The sequence below is a fragment of the Girardinichthys multiradiatus genome, chromosome 15 (assembly GCF_021462225.1).
Source record: "Girardinichthys multiradiatus isolate DD_20200921_A chromosome 15, DD_fGirMul_XY1, whole genome shotgun sequence".
Lineage (NCBI taxonomy): Eukaryota > Metazoa > Chordata > Actinopteri > Cyprinodontiformes > Goodeidae > Girardinichthys > Girardinichthys multiradiatus.
In genome coordinates this window covers 20,778,888-20,798,547 of record NC_061808.1, presented here as the reverse complement: position 1 = coordinate 20,798,547, position 19,660 = coordinate 20,778,888, and the positions used below count along the sequence as shown (strand labels likewise).

Below are 19,660 nucleotides of genomic sequence, written 5' to 3'. Positions count from 1 at the left end.
AACCTTTATCTGAACCAGCACCAGTGCGAGCTGCCATCTGGTGGTTGAGAAGACGGGAAAGAGGATAAAACCAACAGAAGCCGTGGTATAAAGAGTTAGTAGCAGCAGTAGCCCAGTCAGTGCCTCCATCCAGGAGACACAGGTAAACAAAATGAACTAAATTAAAACCAGCCCAACACTAATAAACTTATTTGGCCATTCTTCCCACATGACATACATACACATATGTTTGTTCTTTGTCTGTACTTTTTAAAAAGATAATCATATGATGTTAGGTTTCGAAATAGGTCAACATCTACCACAGCTTCAGACCTTGTCAAACATATGTTGGGGGGCTCTGTTGAAGCAGCAAAAAGAAAAGGTCTGATCCAAAATGCGAAGGTATTTTGAAATGTTTCACTTTGGCTCTGGTGTGTACTAAGCTCCTGGAAGTCTTCGGTACATTTAAAAATGTATGCAGCAGCTGCTTTGAGTGCATGCCTTCCCTACTCTGCTTTGGCTCATCCTCCTTATTTTCATCATAGGTTTGCCACACTCCCACTTCTTTCTTGAATTCATTCTCTTAATTGTCATTATGTTGAAATGACCTCATCATCCATCTCGGTTCCCCTGCCCCAGCTTGTCACGATTAATCCACTCGTGTCTCTCAATGGAAAATGCAGAAATTAAATTATTACTCATGCATGACATGCAGAACTCGATGTCCATAAGCATTAGCTGTCAGCTCGGTCTTCCCTTAGTCTCAAACTAACCATGCACTTTTGGTCTACTTGAACTGAAAATGCTAACAAAACTTGAATAGTAATGTTCTTCTGGAGATCTTCTAACACTGCAGCAAAATTTGATCAGTATTTGCACCAGGGCTCTGTGTCATCATCAGTGACATCAGCTAAATATTTGAGAAGTCTCTTGTGAAATACTCAGGCCCTATCATGCCTTTGTTTTAAAGCTCAATAGCGTTTTTTTTTTTTTTAAAGGATGAACTGTCCTCAAAACAAGAGGTGGAAAAAAAAAGAAAAAGAAAATGAGGCTGACACTGAGATATTTTAGAGGGTGCGGGGGGGGGGTGCAGAAACTCATCCGACTTCGCTCACCATCTCCACAAAAAGAGGACACAACATGGGGCCCACATGTATAATTGATCTGCTTCAGCTCCAAAAATACCCTGACAAGGACTGGCTGTTGTCTCCGCGCACATGTGTAAAGTTTCACAAAGTGCGAGCTTAATAATGGAGAGAGCCAACAGGTGAGAGGTCACAGAGGAGAAGGGCTGAGTCACAGCGAAAGGCAGAGAGACGACCTCTCAACCCTCAGCACTCAGCCTTGATTTTTCATGCCCTGTACACCACTCACTGCATCATTTAGTGGGTGGAATTTGCATGTAATTGACTGATGTAAGAAGGCAGATGATGTGGTGGAAATATTACATAGAGGTCAGTTCCTGTGCTTACAATTGTTCTTTTGGAGGCTTAGACAGTTCCTCTTGAAAATACAAGTGACTGAGGAGAAATAAGTGTGCGTCTGATGTGTGTGTGAAGGCTCATTCCAGAGGGAGTGGTGGTCCGCTTCAGGGTCAATATAAGATTTGATGCGACACTGTGACCCCATCAGGTTTTGTCAAGCATGGGACAATGTAATCATTCACAGCTCACACATTCTGCTGCTGATGCAGAAATGTTTTCAGTGTTTCAGCAGAAGTATCCCTACTGTTCAAACTTTCACATTTCATTCCTTTAACACCTCAAGCTTCAATGTGAATTATTGTGATTTAAAGTGATAGACCAACACAAAGTAGCACATAATTGTGAAGTAAAACGAAGTTTTTCTACAAATAAAAATGTGTAAAGTGTGGTCTACATTTATATTCATTCCCTTGAAATCAATGCTTTTAAAAATCCCGTTTACTGTAGTTACAGCTGCAACTCTTATGGGCTCAGTCAGATTGGATGGAGAGTGTCCTTGATCATTAATTTTAGAGTGTTGACGGATTCGAAATTGTAATTTGGTTTGGATGTCGGCTGGGCCATTCTTGATCCAAAGCACTCTATTGTAGCTCTGGCTGTACATTAAATCGTCCTACTGGAAGCTTCAACACCTCACCAGTCCCCCTTTTTATAGCTCCCTAAAGGTTTGCATCCCTGCATCAAAATACTGACACCAGCATATTTTACTTTGGTTGGCGTGTTCATGGCGATGTAAACTGTTGCTCCTCACTTAGCCTTTTCCATGTTGGTCGTTCGTCCAGATGTATCCCTTATATGTCGGGAGGAGAAATAGTTTGCTGTTGGCAAACGGCAAATCAACACTTTCTATAATCTTGCCAATGTTCTAGAAAAGCCAGATTTATGTAGTTCAGGTCATGTAGACATATTCTCCACCTGAGTTGTGGATTTCTGCATTTGCTCCAGAGTCTTAAATCCCGAGAACCAGGACTCACTGTGTCTCGTTTCTGTTTAATGTGGCCAATAAACAGGAGATGGACACAGAGTAAGTCCTGGTACTCAGGATTTTTTTAGTTTGCTTAAAAACCTTGTACCCATAATCAGTTTTTAAACCTTTGTGTTTTGTGTGCCAATCATCTCTATTGAGCTCCTTCAGATATACCATTGACCTCTTGGCTGCTTCTTTAATAAATGCTCTCCTGGCTCAGTCCTTCTGTTTAGGTGGACGGCCATGTCTTGGTAAGTTTGCAGAAGTGCCATATCCTTTCCATTTTCAGATTGTTGATTGAACAGAGCTCAGTGAGATGTTCAATGCTTGGGATTTGTTTTATAACCTAACCCTGCTCTAAACTTCTCCACAGCTTTCTCCCTACCCTGTCTGCTGTGTGTGCGGTTCTGTCTGATGCTTTTTGTTAATTAATGTTCTCCAAAGCCACTTTCACACCTATAGTTCATTTACCTTGGTCTTCACAGAACTTCTGTATTTATATCTGGTTTAAATTGAACACCGGAAAACTCTGTTTACTAATTACTTGACTTCTGAAGACAATTGGTTGTAGTAGATTTCATTCAGGGGTATTAGAATAAAGATTTTAGATTATTGGTTGTAAAAAACATGCATAAACATGTATCCATTTCTTTACACTTTGCATTATTTTGTGTTGGTCTATCATGCAATAATTAAATAGGAATAAAATACAGGTACAGCAATTGGTTGCGCTAGATTTTATTTGAGGATATTAAAGTAAAGGGGGCTGAATTCCTCTTTTTAATATAATCTTTGCAGAGATTACCACCCAAAACAGGTTTGTATCATTTAGGTTTTATCACATGTGTGTTTACACTTGTTCGAACCCTATCTTTTTTCCCTGCAGGAGACTGCCTCCTCCTGCGACACAGAGCTACTTTCGTTGCTCCTGGATGCGGGCCTCTTGGTGGGCTGTGTCTCCTCGGCCTTGTACCCTCTGCTCAGCTCCCACATGCTGTCTCACCAGCAGGAGGGAGGCTGGGATGTGGAAAAAGCTGCTGCGGACCTGATTGCGGCAGGCCACCGGCCAGAGGCTGGCTCCCTGCTGCTTGCTCACCGCGGTACCCACCAAGCCCAGTTCACCTTTAACTCTGCTTTGGCCGTGGTCAAGAAGTGGCTGTGAGGAAGTTAAATAACAGCAGGACGAAGAGGATGTTTTTGACCACAAACTGTATCAGAAGACATAGATGGGGAACATAAGAGTTCTAGCAAGCCATATATCTGCATTTTGTTTGCTAATTAGGTTTGGGGTTCATCAAGAAAAAAATATGTCAACAGCAAACAGCATAAAATGGGATGCCTTTAATACTTAAACATAGGCTCATTTAGAAATTGTCACATAAATACACTACCCCATCCTCAGCTGTCACTCAGTCACGAGCATGAGCGTTCAGACGGAGGGACTAATCAGAAACCACACAAGCTCCTCGCATTTATAGGCGCGGAACGTCTCCTATTGTGTGACAAAGTAATGGAGCAGTAGCTAGGAGCGGTGGGTGGATATCAGCCCATTGTTCCATGACAGGTTTGCCTCTTTAACGTCACGCCGTTAAACACACAGCCTCTGCTCCGTTGTTTTCTCCCTAATAATAACTAATTAATTTCCTCTAAACAAATTAGCCCCGCTGCTGCCCCATGCTGTGTGTGTGTGTTTTAGGAATAAACATGAATGTGTGTGTATGACAATGTTGTCAGAATTGTTTGTTCCAGCTAAATCAATACAAGATGGCTGTGGTTTTCAAGCCGTCCCACCTGTCAGATCTGAAATAAAGGAACATGTAATGATAATGAGGCATTTTGTTTTTATTTTATGCATCTGTTACTTTGCTGGATAGAAAAATATGCCGTTGGCGCATCTTCCCATCTGTACACATCTATAGATCATTGGGAGGTCTCATCTTTGTTGAAAGAGAAATCTTTACCTTTTCTCAACTTCACGTTTGTCATAAATGGAAGGATTTTGCAGAGGTGTTACCCTTCCCAAATGAATACATTAAAAACATTTACATCATAATTGCAGCAATTTCATGTTGTTCTGAGGATAATTACAGCCCTCTGACCCAAACAATGCTGATGTATTTATCCTGGCCCTCAAATGCACTTTTTGTTGTGTTGCACAATTATTTGAAAACAGTTTGGTGAAGTGTTCCCCAGCTATTGTTAGCTGGGGAGTATGATTTCGTCCACAATATTTAAACCTTTTCTTTCCTCAACATGGATAATTACTTAAAGGAAAAAATAGCTTTTTTTTTTTTTTTTTTTTTTGCAAAGCAAAGTAAATTGCATAAAACCTCACTTGTCAAAGCAGCGGAGGTGCACTTTTTTTAAGCTTGTTCCAAACAAGGTCAAGCAGGTAGCTTTGTTAATTGTTTACACAAAGTTAAAGGATAAATAAACAACACGTCGTCTCAAGGCACTTCACAAAAGTCAGGTACATACATTCCAATTAATCCTAACCATTGAACAGTGCAGTCAGAGTTAGCTTTTTATTCAAATTGGATAAAAAGTTTTTCTATCTAAGGAAACCCAGCAGATGGCATCCAGTCAGTGAGTTGCAGCATTCACTCCTCCCGGATGAGCACGTAGAGACAGTGGACAGTCACTGGTATTGACTTTGCAGCAATCCCTCATACTGAGCATGCATGTAGTGACACTGGAGAGGAAAAACTCCCTTTTAACAGGAATAAACCTCCAGCAGAACCAGGCTCAGTGTGAGCGGCCATCTGCCACGACCGACTGGGGGTTTGAGAGAACAGAGCAGAGACACAAGAAGAACAAAGAAGCACTGATCCAGGAGTACTTTCTATGGGAAGGAAAAGTAAATGTTAATGGATGTAGCCTTTTAGTCATTTCATCTAGAAAGAAAGAACAGATAAACTCTGAGCCAGTTTTCAAGGTTAGAGTCTGAAAGAGAGCACATAGAGTTAGTCACAGTAAAAGCTCAGTCAATTGCCATGTCTAGGAGAGAGAAAGGGTTAAACACTATAAGACAAGGCCATGTGGATCATCGGTAGAGGGTGAGCATTAAGTTGTTGCCAGCAGAAGTTCGGACGATGCCCATCTCCAGAAAGGTGTCACAGGTAGACACAGAGTCAGGCCAGGTGTAGCTTCTAGGAAGAGAAAAGTGGGAGAACATAAAGTTCAAAACTGAAATAACAGCAAATAATGCAAAATTAGAGAGTAGTGTGAGAATGTAGCGAAGAGGGTGAACCAAATAAAAACTTTCGCAAATTGGAAGTAGGGAATATTTTGACATTTTTATAATTCAAATCCTCTTCAGGTTACATGCATGGCCTCTTCCTGTAGCATTTCTACTTGAACGTTACAGTTCTGTGAAAAAGTATTTGCCCCCTAACAAAATGGTTGTTTTTGTTTTCTTTTTTGTCATACTGTTTCAGATCAATCAAATGTTTATATCAGGCAAACATAACATGAGTGAATACAAAAAAGCACTTTTGAAATGAGGATTGCATTTATAAAAGGAAAAACACTATCGAAACCAACCTGGTCTTATGTGAAAACATGATTTCCCCTGATTTTCTTCTGTCTGATCAACTCAAGAACTGTACTTCAACAACCCCTCATGAACTGATATAAAGACACCCAAGAACAGATGAAAAGCAGTCATCTTGCAGTCTGAAAAGGGGTACAAGCCAGTTTCTGAGACTGTGGAACACAAGCAAACCATAGAGACTAATAAGCCACAATTGAAGAAAGCCTGAAATGGTGGTAAACCTTCCCAGGAGTGGACAGCCTTTCCAAATTACTCCTAGGGCGCATTGATGACTCATCCAGTAAGTCACAAAAGAACCTAAAACATTTTAAGCACTACAGCTCTCATTTGGATGGTCAGAATTAATGATTCATGAGAAACTAAATAAGCAACAAATGCATCCTTGGGAGAGTTGCAAGGTAAAAACTACAAATGACTGAAAAGCACAGAAAGGCCGATCACACATGTACCAAAAAATATTTTGATGATCCCCAAGAGTTTAGGGAAAATATTCAGTGGACTGATGAGACAAAAGTGAAACTACGCTGAAGGTGTAGGTCCCACTACATCTAGCATAAAATAAACAGAATTTCAGAATTATCTAAAACGGTGGTAGTAGTTTGATGATCTGGGACTGTTTTACTGCTTCAGCACCTGGAAGTTGCACTTTAATGTAACCATGAATTCTGCTATCTACAAGAAAATCTCGAAGGATAATGTTCAACCATTGATTTGTGATCTTAATCTCAAACACAATTGGCACAACCATGTATTAGGTTTACGGTGCTATTACCTTTTCATAAACATAATCATCATTTGGAAGCTGCTTTTTAAGTATAATCTGAATATCTTTGACTAAATTAAATTAAAATTTGTTAGATGATCTAAAACATTTAAGTATGACAAAAGGAAAAATTACTGAAGCAAACTGTACCATTTCACGGCAAAGTACGAGAGATTCTGAAATGCAGAATGACTTAAATAAAATTTGTGTTTAGAAAATTGAACTACAGCCTCTAAACCAGGGTTGTCCAGCTCCAGACCTCCAGGGCCAGTGTCCTGCATGTTTTAGATGTCTCCCCCGCTTCAGCGCACTGATTGAAATTCTGTAATAACGCCCTCAGCATATCATGAAGTTGTGCAGATGCCTGCTAACAGGCCATCATTTAATTTAGGTGTGTTGAAGCAGAGACAGATCTAAAATATGCAAGATACCGGCCCATGAGAACTTACATTGAACACAATGGCATCTGGCCCACAAATTATTTTTTATCAAGCTAATAATGAAGCATCACTTATGCACCATTTTGTTACAGTGAACCTTAGCTGCACATCCGTGGAACGTTTAATGATGCCAGCCCTTTAACCAATCAGAACGCTTGGTCACAACATGTGAAACATGGATGCAAGAACACAGCAGTGAGTCGACTTGAGGCTGATTACCCCAGCACATTCTGGTTGATTAGCTCAGTGTGATGTGAGAAATGCTGTTGCACCTTAGACTTCAGTTAGTCCCTTTCAGGGGGAATGCTCTGTGAATGTGTTATCTGTTGAAATAATTGCTCTATGTTCCAGTGACAATAAAACAAAGACTGTCTTTTGACTGTTTTTGGTACATCTTATGGCATAAATTATGTCTAAGTTAAAAGGTTTACAATAATTACCTTATTTAATTGATTTATTTAATGTTGTATTTATTATAGTTTTGAACTTTTTCCCCATAGAACACAGGTGCAACTCAGTACATTAGAATATCATCAATTACTTATTTTATATTAGTAATTTAGTTTAAAAAGTGAAACATATGAATATTTGTCAAACTCAGACTATCTTACACTTTAAATGTTAATTTCTGTTAATTTTGATGATCCTGACTCAGTTAAAAACACAAAATTCATTTTCTCAGAAAAGTACATCAAACCAATTAAAGGTTATTTGATACATCAATTATGTAGTATTAACAATCATGAAGAAGACTGCTGACTTGACACTTGTCCAACACACTATCACAAGGAGGGTAGGCCACAAAATGACACAGTAAAATAATGTTCAATAATATTCAAAGAATGCTGTATTCATGCATTTTTAGGCTTTGCAGATGCGGCTTCCACGAGCTGTGGCTCGAGGGTTATTGGTGCCTCCGTGGTGGGTGAGGACCTGCTGAAGGACACCAGCGATAAAGAAAGCCTTCAGGCTGTAGAATGACGCATTTAGGGATTGGTTGTCCTTGGGGACACCTAAAACAGATGACCAGAAGGACTGCAGCTTCTGTGGTTGCAGAAGCAAAAACTCGGGCATGGGAGGAATTCAGCGAGACTACGGAGAGAGATTTTCAGCTGGCCTCAAGGAAGTTCTAGAAAACCATTTGGCGAGTAAATTAAGATATTGTCAGGCGGTGGAATTAGCACTTAGAGAATCTCCTCAATCTGATCTCCATGTCCTCCGTGGAGGAGGCAGAGCCTGAAGACTTAGGAGAAGGCGATTCCAAAATTGTAGCAGAGTTTGCAGAGGTAGTGAAAAAGCTCCCTGGTAGCAGGGCGCCAGGTGTGGATGAGATTGGGTCTGAAATGCTATGTCTTTGTACATTGTGGGGTTGCCATGGTTCCCATGGTGGGAACACTTAGGATTCCCCAGAATAAGCTGGGGGATGTCGCCGGGAGAGTGATGTCTGGGTTTTCCTTCTGGACCTGTTACCCCCACAACCCAATCTCAGATAAGTGGAAGACAATGGATGCATCTATTCATTATATAAAAATATTGTAATAAATAAAACTAAACAATTTATAATTCAGCAATATTCTCAGTTGATGGTTTATTGGTGGAAAAGGCCCAATCAGAATCAAATTACAGATGCCTTTCAAGTGGAAAAAGTCAGGTGGAAAAAAAAAATTCTAACATGAAAAATCACTTCCACAAATGTTTACATAAATATATGTTTAACATGGTCCTTCTGGGCATAATTACTATAACATTATTTGTGTTTTAGCATATTATTCGTCTCATTCATTCTATACATATGAAGATCCTATTGTATGCTGTATGGCAGGGAAAGCGAGATTTTTCAGACAAAATATTTGAAGCTGGGAGAACAAGTGCAAAAGATTTGTATTTTAGTATTTATATAAACAACCCCCCCCCCCCCCTGCCTGGTATTCACAAACTAATTGGCGCTGTAATAACATTTTTATTTCAATAACTAATAACTAGCACACTGCTATTTGATTGTGCATTGCACAGGACTGGCTCTGAAATTTGCAGTTATTAAAAAAAACAAGTATTTTTTCAGTTAACATGCTTCTGTTTCAAAAAACATTAAGAATTTTGAGTTCTCAAGGAAGTTTTGTACAAATTTAACAGATTTTGGAGCTGTTACACTTTGATTGAACTGGGTTACTGCAATCGTAATAATAGATTGAAACAGTAGAAGACAGTTTGTGATGTGCTGTTTAACAAAGATGTGGGTGCGAGCTATTTAACAAAAACAACTTGCATGAAAAGGGAATTTAAAATTGCTACGTAACATTTGTAAATAGCTCTTTAACTCTGAGCTGGAAAAATGCCATGGTGATGTATTAATACTCATTAAGGTTACTTCTTGTCATACCAATGCACTCTAAAAAGTGGACCAATAAAAGCTCTCAAACCATTAAGAAAACAAAATAACAAAACAAAATGTTTTATCTTCAGAAATCACATATGAAGTGGGATGGAAATATTTTATTTCTACTCAGCATCGTTTAAAAATGGAAGCAAAAGAAAAAAACATTTTATATACAGAAGTAAGTAAACACACAGCAATCAAACACACAATCTTAAAGAAATAGTATCAAGTGATGCAGGTTTGTCTCTTTAATCTGGTACTTTTTTAATCAAATTTGAAAAGAGGTGCCATATATCTATTCAGCTGCCACTCTACACACTTAATTACATTAAACATGCATGATGTTTTTTTTCCTCTTATCCAAGGTAGGAAACTAAAACACTTAAATACTGGACCACATTTTCAACTTGAATAATGGAAGGAAAGAGAGTTTCACAACTTATAAAATATAAATTAAGAAGGAATCTGTAGATAGTGTACTAATGTCTGGTTTACTCCTAATTTAATCATCAAAGTGGTTTATTTGTGATAGTTTAGGCATGCAAGTATGTTTATTAGGTTAGTGCAGCAATTGTTTTTTTTAGTGGATTTCTTTGATTTATTTTAAACTTGAAGTTCAAAAATAAAATCTGACTAATGTAACAATATCAACATTTATGTAGATATTTTGTCAGAAGAATCCATTGCATTTTTAAAGTACAGATTGTTTGACTTTTATTTTCCTATTAGGCTTTGTAGTTAAAGCTGTTTAGATTTCAAATAAATAAAATCCACTGTGATTTCTGTACTACTTTTCTAGCATAATTAGCTTTTCTTACCAACTCAAAAATTTGTATAGTTTCTACTTCAATGTTGCTTCGTTGCCTGGTGGTGTTTCCTGTCTAACTTGTATTTTATTTCTACAAAAGTTTCTGGGCAGCCAAAACAACAATACGTATGAATTCATAATATATTCAGCAGTAATTCACTTAGACAGGCATCATTTAAAACTGCTGCCGCTTGTATCTTCGACAGGCAAGAAATTGAATAAAGGGACGTGGCTCAGAGGTATTTACCCTGTCAGCAGTGCCGCTGTATTTCAAACTCGTTCGAGGAGAAGGGGCGGCCGGGTGGTCTACATATCAAACGAGAGAGTAATAAATTTCTTACCTGCAGAGGAGATGCAGGAAAATGAGACGATTCATGTGTCACTTACATGCCATGTGAATATATACAGCCAGACGCAAAGCTATAACCTGGGTTCCTCAGCTCTGTCTGCATTACAGAGCCGTCTGCAGTTCACCATGAGAATTAATGTTTAACCCTAGTCTCTCAAGGTTGTGCTCCTGCATTTAAGGTTGTGCCATTTATTACTTTTCTACACTACTGTGGCACACTGACTGTGTAAAGATGATTGGGCTTCATGCTCTTAGAAAAAAACACACCATAGCCCATTCTGCTGCAACTCATATTGACCTTTCACAATGAATTAAACTGGTCTTAGATTGTAATTGAAGCTGGATGGTTCATATCCTTGAGCAATAAAAGGTGTCCTCTTCTGGTCCTGAATAGCATAAAATCAACCCCTTTGCTCTGAGCTAATAAGAGGAGACAATGCCTGGTAGATATCAGTCTTAACTAGTAAATCCTTCAGTAATCAAGGTGGTCAAATCAATACTGGCGGGAGACGATCTTAGGCTTTAAACAGCTGATTTGAGTTTACAGTGACAGCCATATGTATTGTCACCCCTGGATGAGAGTGTGCAAAAAGACTTAAAATAAAGGATTTTTTTTTACTGTTTGATTATATTTTCAATGGTTCTTTAAGTAAAGTAAGTTTATTTGTACTGTATAGCACCATTAATACACAAAGCAACTTGAAGTGCTTTACCTGACATCAAAGGAAAAAACAGCAACAAAAAAAAACTGGACTTTTTGCTTAAAAGAGAGTTTAATATGTAAAACACTTGAAAACATTGCATAAATAAAAGAAATATTAAAATGCAGATTTAAACTGAAGTAAAGTTTAGTTAAGTCTAAATTTAATCTTCAATCACTCATCAGTATTCAGACAAACAGTATGTGATTAAAAGCTGTAGTAAACAGAAATGTTTTCAGTCCTGATTTAAAGGAGCAAACAGTTTCTGCACATCTCAAGTTTTTAGGGAGCAGAGGAGCTTAGAAAGTAAATGCTGCTTCTACTTGTTTAGTTCTAATCCTGTGAACGCTGAGTTAGCGGATCTCTGAAGAGCTGATGGGTCCACATGGTTTGTAAGTGAAAAGCAACTCAGAATTTATTTGGGTCCAGGAGCATTTAGTGCTTTATAGCCCAATAGCAAAATTTTAAAACCTATCTTCTGACAATCAGGAAACTGGTGCAGTGATGTTATCCATTGTTATCCAAAGGCCATTTATAAAACAAAATATACAGGGAAGTGGTAATAGACATCTGGTAATAAGCAGGCTTCAGGTCATGGATTTACTGTCTTGGTTGAAAGGTATAATGTTGAGAAATAGTTTTTAATAAAAGTACATATGGCACAATTTAAATAAACAACATAAGTGAAGTATTTATTTTATTTTCAATCATGCAAGTTGATCAGAGGTTATAGGAGCTTCTAATTAGTAACCCATACGTTTATGTAGCAAAAAAGGCATCTTTTTTCATCACAAATGTCAGCTGTGAAGTTTGCTAAACCCCTCTAGGTTTCCAACTGTGCACTGGTTAGATAAGGTTGAGCTTTTAGAAAACAAGCTCTCCAACTGAGCCTAACATGAAAAGATATGAACATGGAGGAAGCACAGTATTAGCACCGTCAGGTATGGTGGAGGATCTGTGAGGATGAGGATGTGGAACAATTTCTATCATCCAAAGCCCCTAGAAACCTGTACAACCAGTGAAAATCAGAACTATTTTAATGTAATTTTTTTTTTTACTTTTCAAACACAAAATAAATGTGCTCATATTAAAGAAGGTTTTTGTTTTTGTAATTTTTCAGAATGCAGTTATGTTACGGCGATAAAAGGTGATTTTATTTTATGGCTTTTTACACATCTTTACCAGGAGTGCCAATAAATTTAGTAAATAGCAATCTTTGTCATTATTGTTTCAATTTAGGACTGTCATCCAATAGCTTAAAAACTATACTGTGAATAACTTTTATGATGGTAATAGATTTTGTGATATGCCCTTCACAGATACTTGTTATGGTATTTGATTTTTATTTTGACTTCTGCTTAATCAAAAGGAGAAGAAAGCATAATATGTTTTTATTTATATACATATTTTTGCAGATTTGTGCAGAAAATAAATTGAGAGAAATGCACAAATGTATTTAAACACCAACACCTTCTATAGGGTATAAAAATAAGCAGTGGATGTCTTACTAGCATGAGTGTGTTTGAGTTCAAATGAAGCTCAATGAGAGCTATTTTCTCAGCAGCAACAGTGACTTTTAGATGTGTTGAATTACTTGGTTGATACCACGATTTATGGCCTACGGTAATGCAGGGTGATCTGCGTGACATGCCATGGTGCTTTCTTCTGTAGAAAAGACACTGACACACTTCAGGTTGTAATTGTGGGTTTTATGCACATGGATGAGTGAAGCTTTCTTTATTTTTTCATTGTTTTAACTTGTTGACTCAGTAGAAACCAAGGCTATACCCTTTGGATTAGACATTTTAAGTTAAAATTATACAGATTCCACACTGTAAAGAACTGTATAATGTTCAAGTTACAAGAGGGATATTTCCCATTTGAGTACCCTGTGTGTAAAAACCTCTGATCTTCTGAAGAACAGGTTAAAAAAACCAAATAGCTAGGCTGATTTAACCAATATTGGCCTAAAACACTAAATAAATGGGTAGGAGTAAGTACAAAATGATTTCTAGAAAATGTTTATTCATAATAGTAAACTTGAAACCGGTGACCTATCCAGGGTCTGCCCCGCATCTCGCCCAAGGAGCACTGGAAATATGAGGTTAGTTCCACTTTGAGGAACCCTAAGGGGGCAAAAAAAACCTCATAAAACAAATCTTAAGTCTTTACGAAGTATGTTGCAAATTTTAAAATATGGTATATATACACATAAATAATTTTTTATTTTGCATCTGTTTTGTAACTTGCAGTTATTTTTTGTGTTTGTGTGTTTGCAGCTTGAATAACCTTTTGCTACGCATTTGCATCTTTCGGGCATCGTAAATGCGCACAAAGGCTTGCAGGTGTAATTGCACCAAAAGTGTTTCTATAAAATTTGGACTCACATCTATCATATTAAACCCAAAGTAAATACATTGCAAGTTGTGGTTGCAATGTGAAAAAAATTAATACGTTTTAGGCATATGAATTCTTTTGCGAGGCCCCACAAAAATAACTTTTATGTAGTTGATTGTAAGTCATAATTCATCTGCTAAATATTTTTTTAGGATTCTGCAACAAGCACGCTTCTGTGTGTTTTTTTGCCAAGTCCGCCTTTAAAACACTCCTCATTCATTATAGGTTCTACCATGCTGTGAATCTTGTTGAAAATGAAAACCACATCTCATGCATAAATATCATTTTACCAAAGAAATGAAGCCAAAACAACGGTGAAGATTAAAGGGATCCTGTTTTTCCCTCTCTTCCTGTTCCCTTTCAGCTCACGCCAGCCCTCATAATTACCTGAAATGCAGTGTAATTTCACTTTCATTAACTTTTACTTTTCTGGTGTTCAAGTCAGACCTCTTAGCTCACATGGTTCTCTGTCACGACTATAAGTGCTCAACATGCACGCAAACACAGACAGATGAAAATGTCAGTTGTGTCAGTAGATTGTTACTTTACCTATGACAATGAAAGCCTCTGTAACCAACTCACACAATGGTGGGACCCATTAGAGTTAATGGTGACAGTGACAACATTTCTGTTCCCACCTCCTGATCGCAGCTTTTTGAGAGCAATTCAAGACTTTTTATCCCCAAAAACAGGAACCAGGTCTGTTTTATAGTCTGTGTTTGTTTCTGGGTTTGAATAGACTCCATAAAACTTGCAAAATGTTGGTATAGTCTACCTCCCTACTGCTGAGGTTTGGTAAACAGTGTCACCACCTGTCAAGTGTCAGCGTCTTTCCTTACATCATTCAGACGGAGCTCGGGATGCAGGCCATCATCACAAGCCATTCAGAAGGTGAGAGAAAGGTGTCGTGGAGGAGGGGAGAGTGTGGAAGGCGAAGAGGCGAGGTTGAATGAGACACATTCTTACAGGCTACTGAGAAGAAGTTATTTCTATGAAACAAAACATTCACTCATCTCTGTGTCTGCAGAAGGTTTGCAGAAGGACCGGGAAAAAGAAAAAGAAAAGTGTCTCTGCATTCCAGGAAATCCTGCACAAGTCTTCAAGCCTGTCAAAACACTGAATCCTGGGCTAAAAATCCCTCTTGTTTTTTTTTTTTTTAATTCTCCTTTTTGCCTGTTTGACACATCTTTGACCCACAACCTTGTAAAGGATGGCTTTCTCTCTGCATTTACAGCATACTGTAATACAGCAACGTATGCAAATCAAACTGTTCTAACAGACAGGCTCCTTTTGCTCTTGTTAAAAGAGCACAAAGCTTACTTGTACTTTGATTATAAAGCTGAACAGAGAGAGGCCAAACAAGCAGGAAAAATACAAAATGAATTAAGGTTAAAAGCAATAAGGGTTAAAGGCACACATTATAAATATATGCTACTACTGGACTTACATTACCTCTGTAAAAGAGCATGAAAGAGCAGCAAAAACAGGGACCTTGGTGGCAGCTGCAATGAAAAAGGTTCCTGCTGGATGACCGTTTCCAGTGATGTAAACAATACCTTGCTAAAATATTCATATTTAAACTGTTTTACAGTTTGTCACACATTATAACCATACACCTCAATATATCCTGTTGCAATTTTATCTGATAGATCAACACAAAGTAGTGCATACTATTGAAGTGGAAGGAAAATGATGCATGCTTTTATAAACAGAGCTTTAAAGAGTGTTAAGAATAAAGCCCTTGCTGAAAGAAAGCCAGAGGAAGTCCTGCTCGCATTTTGCTACAGGCTTCGAGGAGAGACAGCAAACATCGAGCAGCAGAAGCTCTGGCAGGTAAGATCACAGCTTGATATTTATCATTCATGAAAAGCTCTATTTCTGGTGGAAAACTACACTCCTAAACACTATCCCCACTGTCAAACATAGTAGTGACAGCATCATGCATTGGCAGCATCCTGGAAGAAAACCTGATGGCTGCAAAGACCTGAAAATGGGGCTATAGCTATAGAAAAAGACCCTAAACATACAGCTAATGTGGAATGATTTAGATCAAAGCATATTAATGTCAGTCAGTCAGTCAGTCAGTCTGACTGACTGACATATTAATGTGTTAAAATGGCTCAGTGAATATCCAGACTTAAATCCAAAGGAGAAACAGTAACAAGACTTCAAAATTGATGTTCAGAGATGCTCTCCATCCAGTGTGACTGAGTATGAGCTGTCAGGGTCTCTACAGGTGAAAAGCTGATAGAGATATAGCTCAAAAGACCTGAAGCTGTCATTGCAGTAAAATGTGGTTCTACAACGCTGGTGTCTAGGAACCAACTGCAGCCTTTAAAATGGGTTTTTACGCAATCACATTTCAGGACTGGAACAAATCTGGCCCACGGGCACAGGCGTTGATATGTACAGATAGACACTTTTTATTGTTTATAAGTTTTTATTGTTGTAAGACCTTTCAAAAAGATACAGACAAATTTAAATATTCTTAAACTGACTCTTACTCGACAGCAGACTTGGGTGCATCTATTATTGAACATTGTTAAATATAACAAGTGTTTTCATAGAAAGAATAACCCACATATGTTGCAGAGAAGAGGCAAAAAACTGTCTATGCCAAGAAAACAGAAAACAGTCAATCATTTATTCTCACTACCATAATGTAACTACCTTGTCTCATACTCATTAACTTTCATTTAACTTCCACCAACTACTAACTCACTTTAGATAATTGTATTGTTTTCCATCTGTGAGACATCAGGTCTTCACCATGTCCCAATCAGAACTGGTTGTTTGTTAGTGTTGTCACATAAATTACAGGTAAACATCCTAATTAATGGATCAGCCAAAAACAAAGGGAAATGGTTTTTTTTTTCTTTAATAACTTGAGTGTATGAGCAGTGCTTGGATACAGCGTTGTTTCTGCTGAAGATTTCTGTTCTTCCAATAACCACAAGTGAAAAAGCACTTGAACAAGCATGTTTCTAAATGGTGCCATTTTGGTTTGGGTACTTGTGGAGCCTTTTTTCTTTTACAAAGGTGAACTTTATGTTAGAGAATAACCAATGTCTGGATGCTGTCAACGTGCTCGCTCTTCTAAAAGCTCTGTATTGCTGTTCTCCACATATTGTGAGGCGTTACTTTATATCTACCTTTAAAGTGAAGTTCTGACAGATGCTGGCATGTTGAAATTATTCATGTTTGTCTGCTCACTATTATGAATTTGGAGATTTAAAAGGTAAGTAAAAAGTGTCCATGCTAGTAGATATTGCGTATCTATAATACCTGCAATAAGGAAAGGTTTGTATTTGTTTTTAAGTAGAGCGTTGCAGAATCACTGTGAACATTCATTTTACCTGCAGTAAATGGTGGTTGCGGCTCTCTCAGTTTAGAGAATCAAATGTTTCCCACTGAGTAAGTTCAGTGTAAATATGTATGTTTGAGAACCAAAGTTTGTTTTAAAGAATGGGAAATGAGGCCAAATTAAAACAATTAATATGTGTTCAAACAACCAGTTCACAATGCAAAGCAGAAAATAAAATAAAATGCTATTTTAATTGAATAATGTTTCAAAAGTCGTTTGCTGAGTTTGAAATCAGTAACATTTAGGACAATTGATTCTTAATGATGTGTTAACCTCACAGTGACTGATTAAATGGAGTGATGGACTACAAAGATGGCGGCATGCTACGGCTGATCGCAGTGCGAACAGAATAAGCTGTGATGTAAACACAGCAGAACTAATGGTGGCTACTGTCTTAGCATTAGCAGAGCTTTTAGCTTTAGCATGAGCAGCTGGGATAACGGAGACACAATTTTGCATCTTTTATGCAGGTTAGTGAGATGGAAGGAAGGGATATCAACAATAAAATGGATCAAGCTCACTTTACTGTACCATCCGTGTTTAAAACCACTCACTGAAATTGTTTAAAGCACAACCCAAAATAAGTTCTGTAGCATCAGGCTCAGTGGCCTGTTTCAGGTGACTAGTCTTATTTTCGGCTGGAGTACAGTCACTGGATACACGAGCAGCAGACCATACTTCACTTTGGATCCAAGGTTTCTTCGAAGATGCAGTCTTTTACTCATCCAGCGAAATCAAGATGTTTAAGCACGTGACCTCCCCAGTGCAGCCTGTGTAGAATTGTACCCAAAGAGAAAGAAATGTTGATGTGCATAGAGTTTTGTAGCCCCGTGACCTCAGAGGGATTCCAGCTGTGAAAATCTTTCCTGGGAGCTGTCATGAAAATGGGTTAATATTGTAAATTCTGGGATTTTTAGATTTTACCATTCTCTTTTGTTCTCCGTGTGCAGTTCAGTCCTTATTTTCCATCCATGGCTGGGTCCAACAAGGGTATTCACAATAACTGAAAGATTGTTTGTGAGGTTTGAAGGACAGGGCTGAAGTAAGCAGCCAAACAGGGGAAAAAAAGGTAACGAAGGAAAGAGAACAGTGCTGATCTGCCAAATCAATATGTGCACCAAGGGAGACATTTTTATTTATATTTTTTCCAGTACTGCTATAGTGACAAATGTGTCCGTCTTTTTTTTGTTTTCAGTAGGGTAGTAAATATATAGAGTATGGAATAAAAAAGGACAGATAAAATGGAGAGGAATTTCAAGTCAATGTAATGTATAAAATCAAGTGGAACAGAAGTTTGTGTGCTTCCATGAAGGAACTACACCCACAGGCACGCATATGTATATGCACCCTTCATCCTCTCTTCTCTTGCAATCAGAGACTCATTGATGTCAACCTCTTCAGCTGAATTAAGAAAATTACCTGCTTCACCAGCAATTGTTATCTTCACTGTTGCCATCTTTGAGCTCTGGAAAACCTCTGCACCTTACCAACTTCGCCAAGGGGACTGGACAGAGGGGACTCTGACTAAATTTCAGAGTCAAGACAAGTTGATGATTAGCTGGTTTTGGATGCTTATTTGTTTACGGTTGTAGGCACAGCATTCTGCAAAACGTTTAGCAAAATTTCTGTTACTGATAAAGCTGGAGAAACAGAAAATCAGCTCAAACGTGAAGTATGCTAAACATTGCAAAGTTACTTCTGTTTTGTTGCAAAATTACAGCAAAAATGTTAGAAGCACAGTAAGAAATTGAAATGTTCCTATAGCTAGCAAGCATTCTTTTCATTGTTTAAAACCATCAATGTCATTTAGTGGGAAAAGTAGGAATCTAAACCCTGTTAAATAGTGGGAATTGCTGAGTACGGTTATTAGAAAGAAAAGTACAATGGTCCTGTCAGTACTAAGGAATTTCTAGCTTGTTGTGCATTTTAAGTAGAACATTAGACAGGCTCCAAGCTAAATTTGTAAAGGGTTGTTCAAATGTATTGGCTCGCTATAATTTTATAAGCTTTACATGATGGCTTAGTTGCAGAGAAAAAATGAATATATTATTCACTTACCACTAAGGAGACAGCTACCATATTATTTCGATCATTGCTTTTGGGAGTGAAACCTTGTTTGAAAAACCAACCAAGACAGCCTAAAACTGCTGTTGCTTTGAAGGTAAAATGACAGCAGCCTTCTCAACATTTGGCCACCATTGGTTAAAAAGTCTACAAAAGACTTTAAATAACCCATTGAGCATTTTTGTTTTCTAAACGGTTTAAATCCTCCATTGACAATAGGGCTAAATTTGGTAGATATTGATACAAAAAGGGAAAGTTTATTTGATGTGTTTTTGGTCGTAGGAAACTTTGTCTCAGTGTCCAAGGCCCTCTTATCCACTTTGTAATTCAGAAAAACTCAAGAAGAAAAGAAAGTTTACTTTTCCGACATGTTTAAGGCAAGAAATATTTTGCACTAAATCCTCAGACATTTAA

The 19,660-nt window shown here is 37.9% G+C and overlaps 1 protein-coding gene across 4 annotated transcripts in view; it reads left to right on the top strand.

Annotated features, from left to right (window-relative positions):
* The window catches only part of nbas (NBAS subunit of NRZ tethering complex), a 233,695-nt gene extending 229,438 nt beyond the window's left edge, over nt 1–4,257 (top strand). For all 4 annotated transcript variants that reach the window (XM_047387102.1, XM_047387101.1, XM_047387103.1 and 1 more), the window contains exon 53: nt 3,317–4,257. In XM_047387102.1, the coding sequence (XP_047243058.1) occupies nt 3,317–3,592 (276 nt within the window). In that variant the 3' untranslated portion in view covers nt 3,593–4,257. The remainder of the gene's footprint in view (nt 1–3,316) is intronic.
* The last annotated feature ends 15,403 nt before the right edge of the window (nt 4,258–19,660 follow it).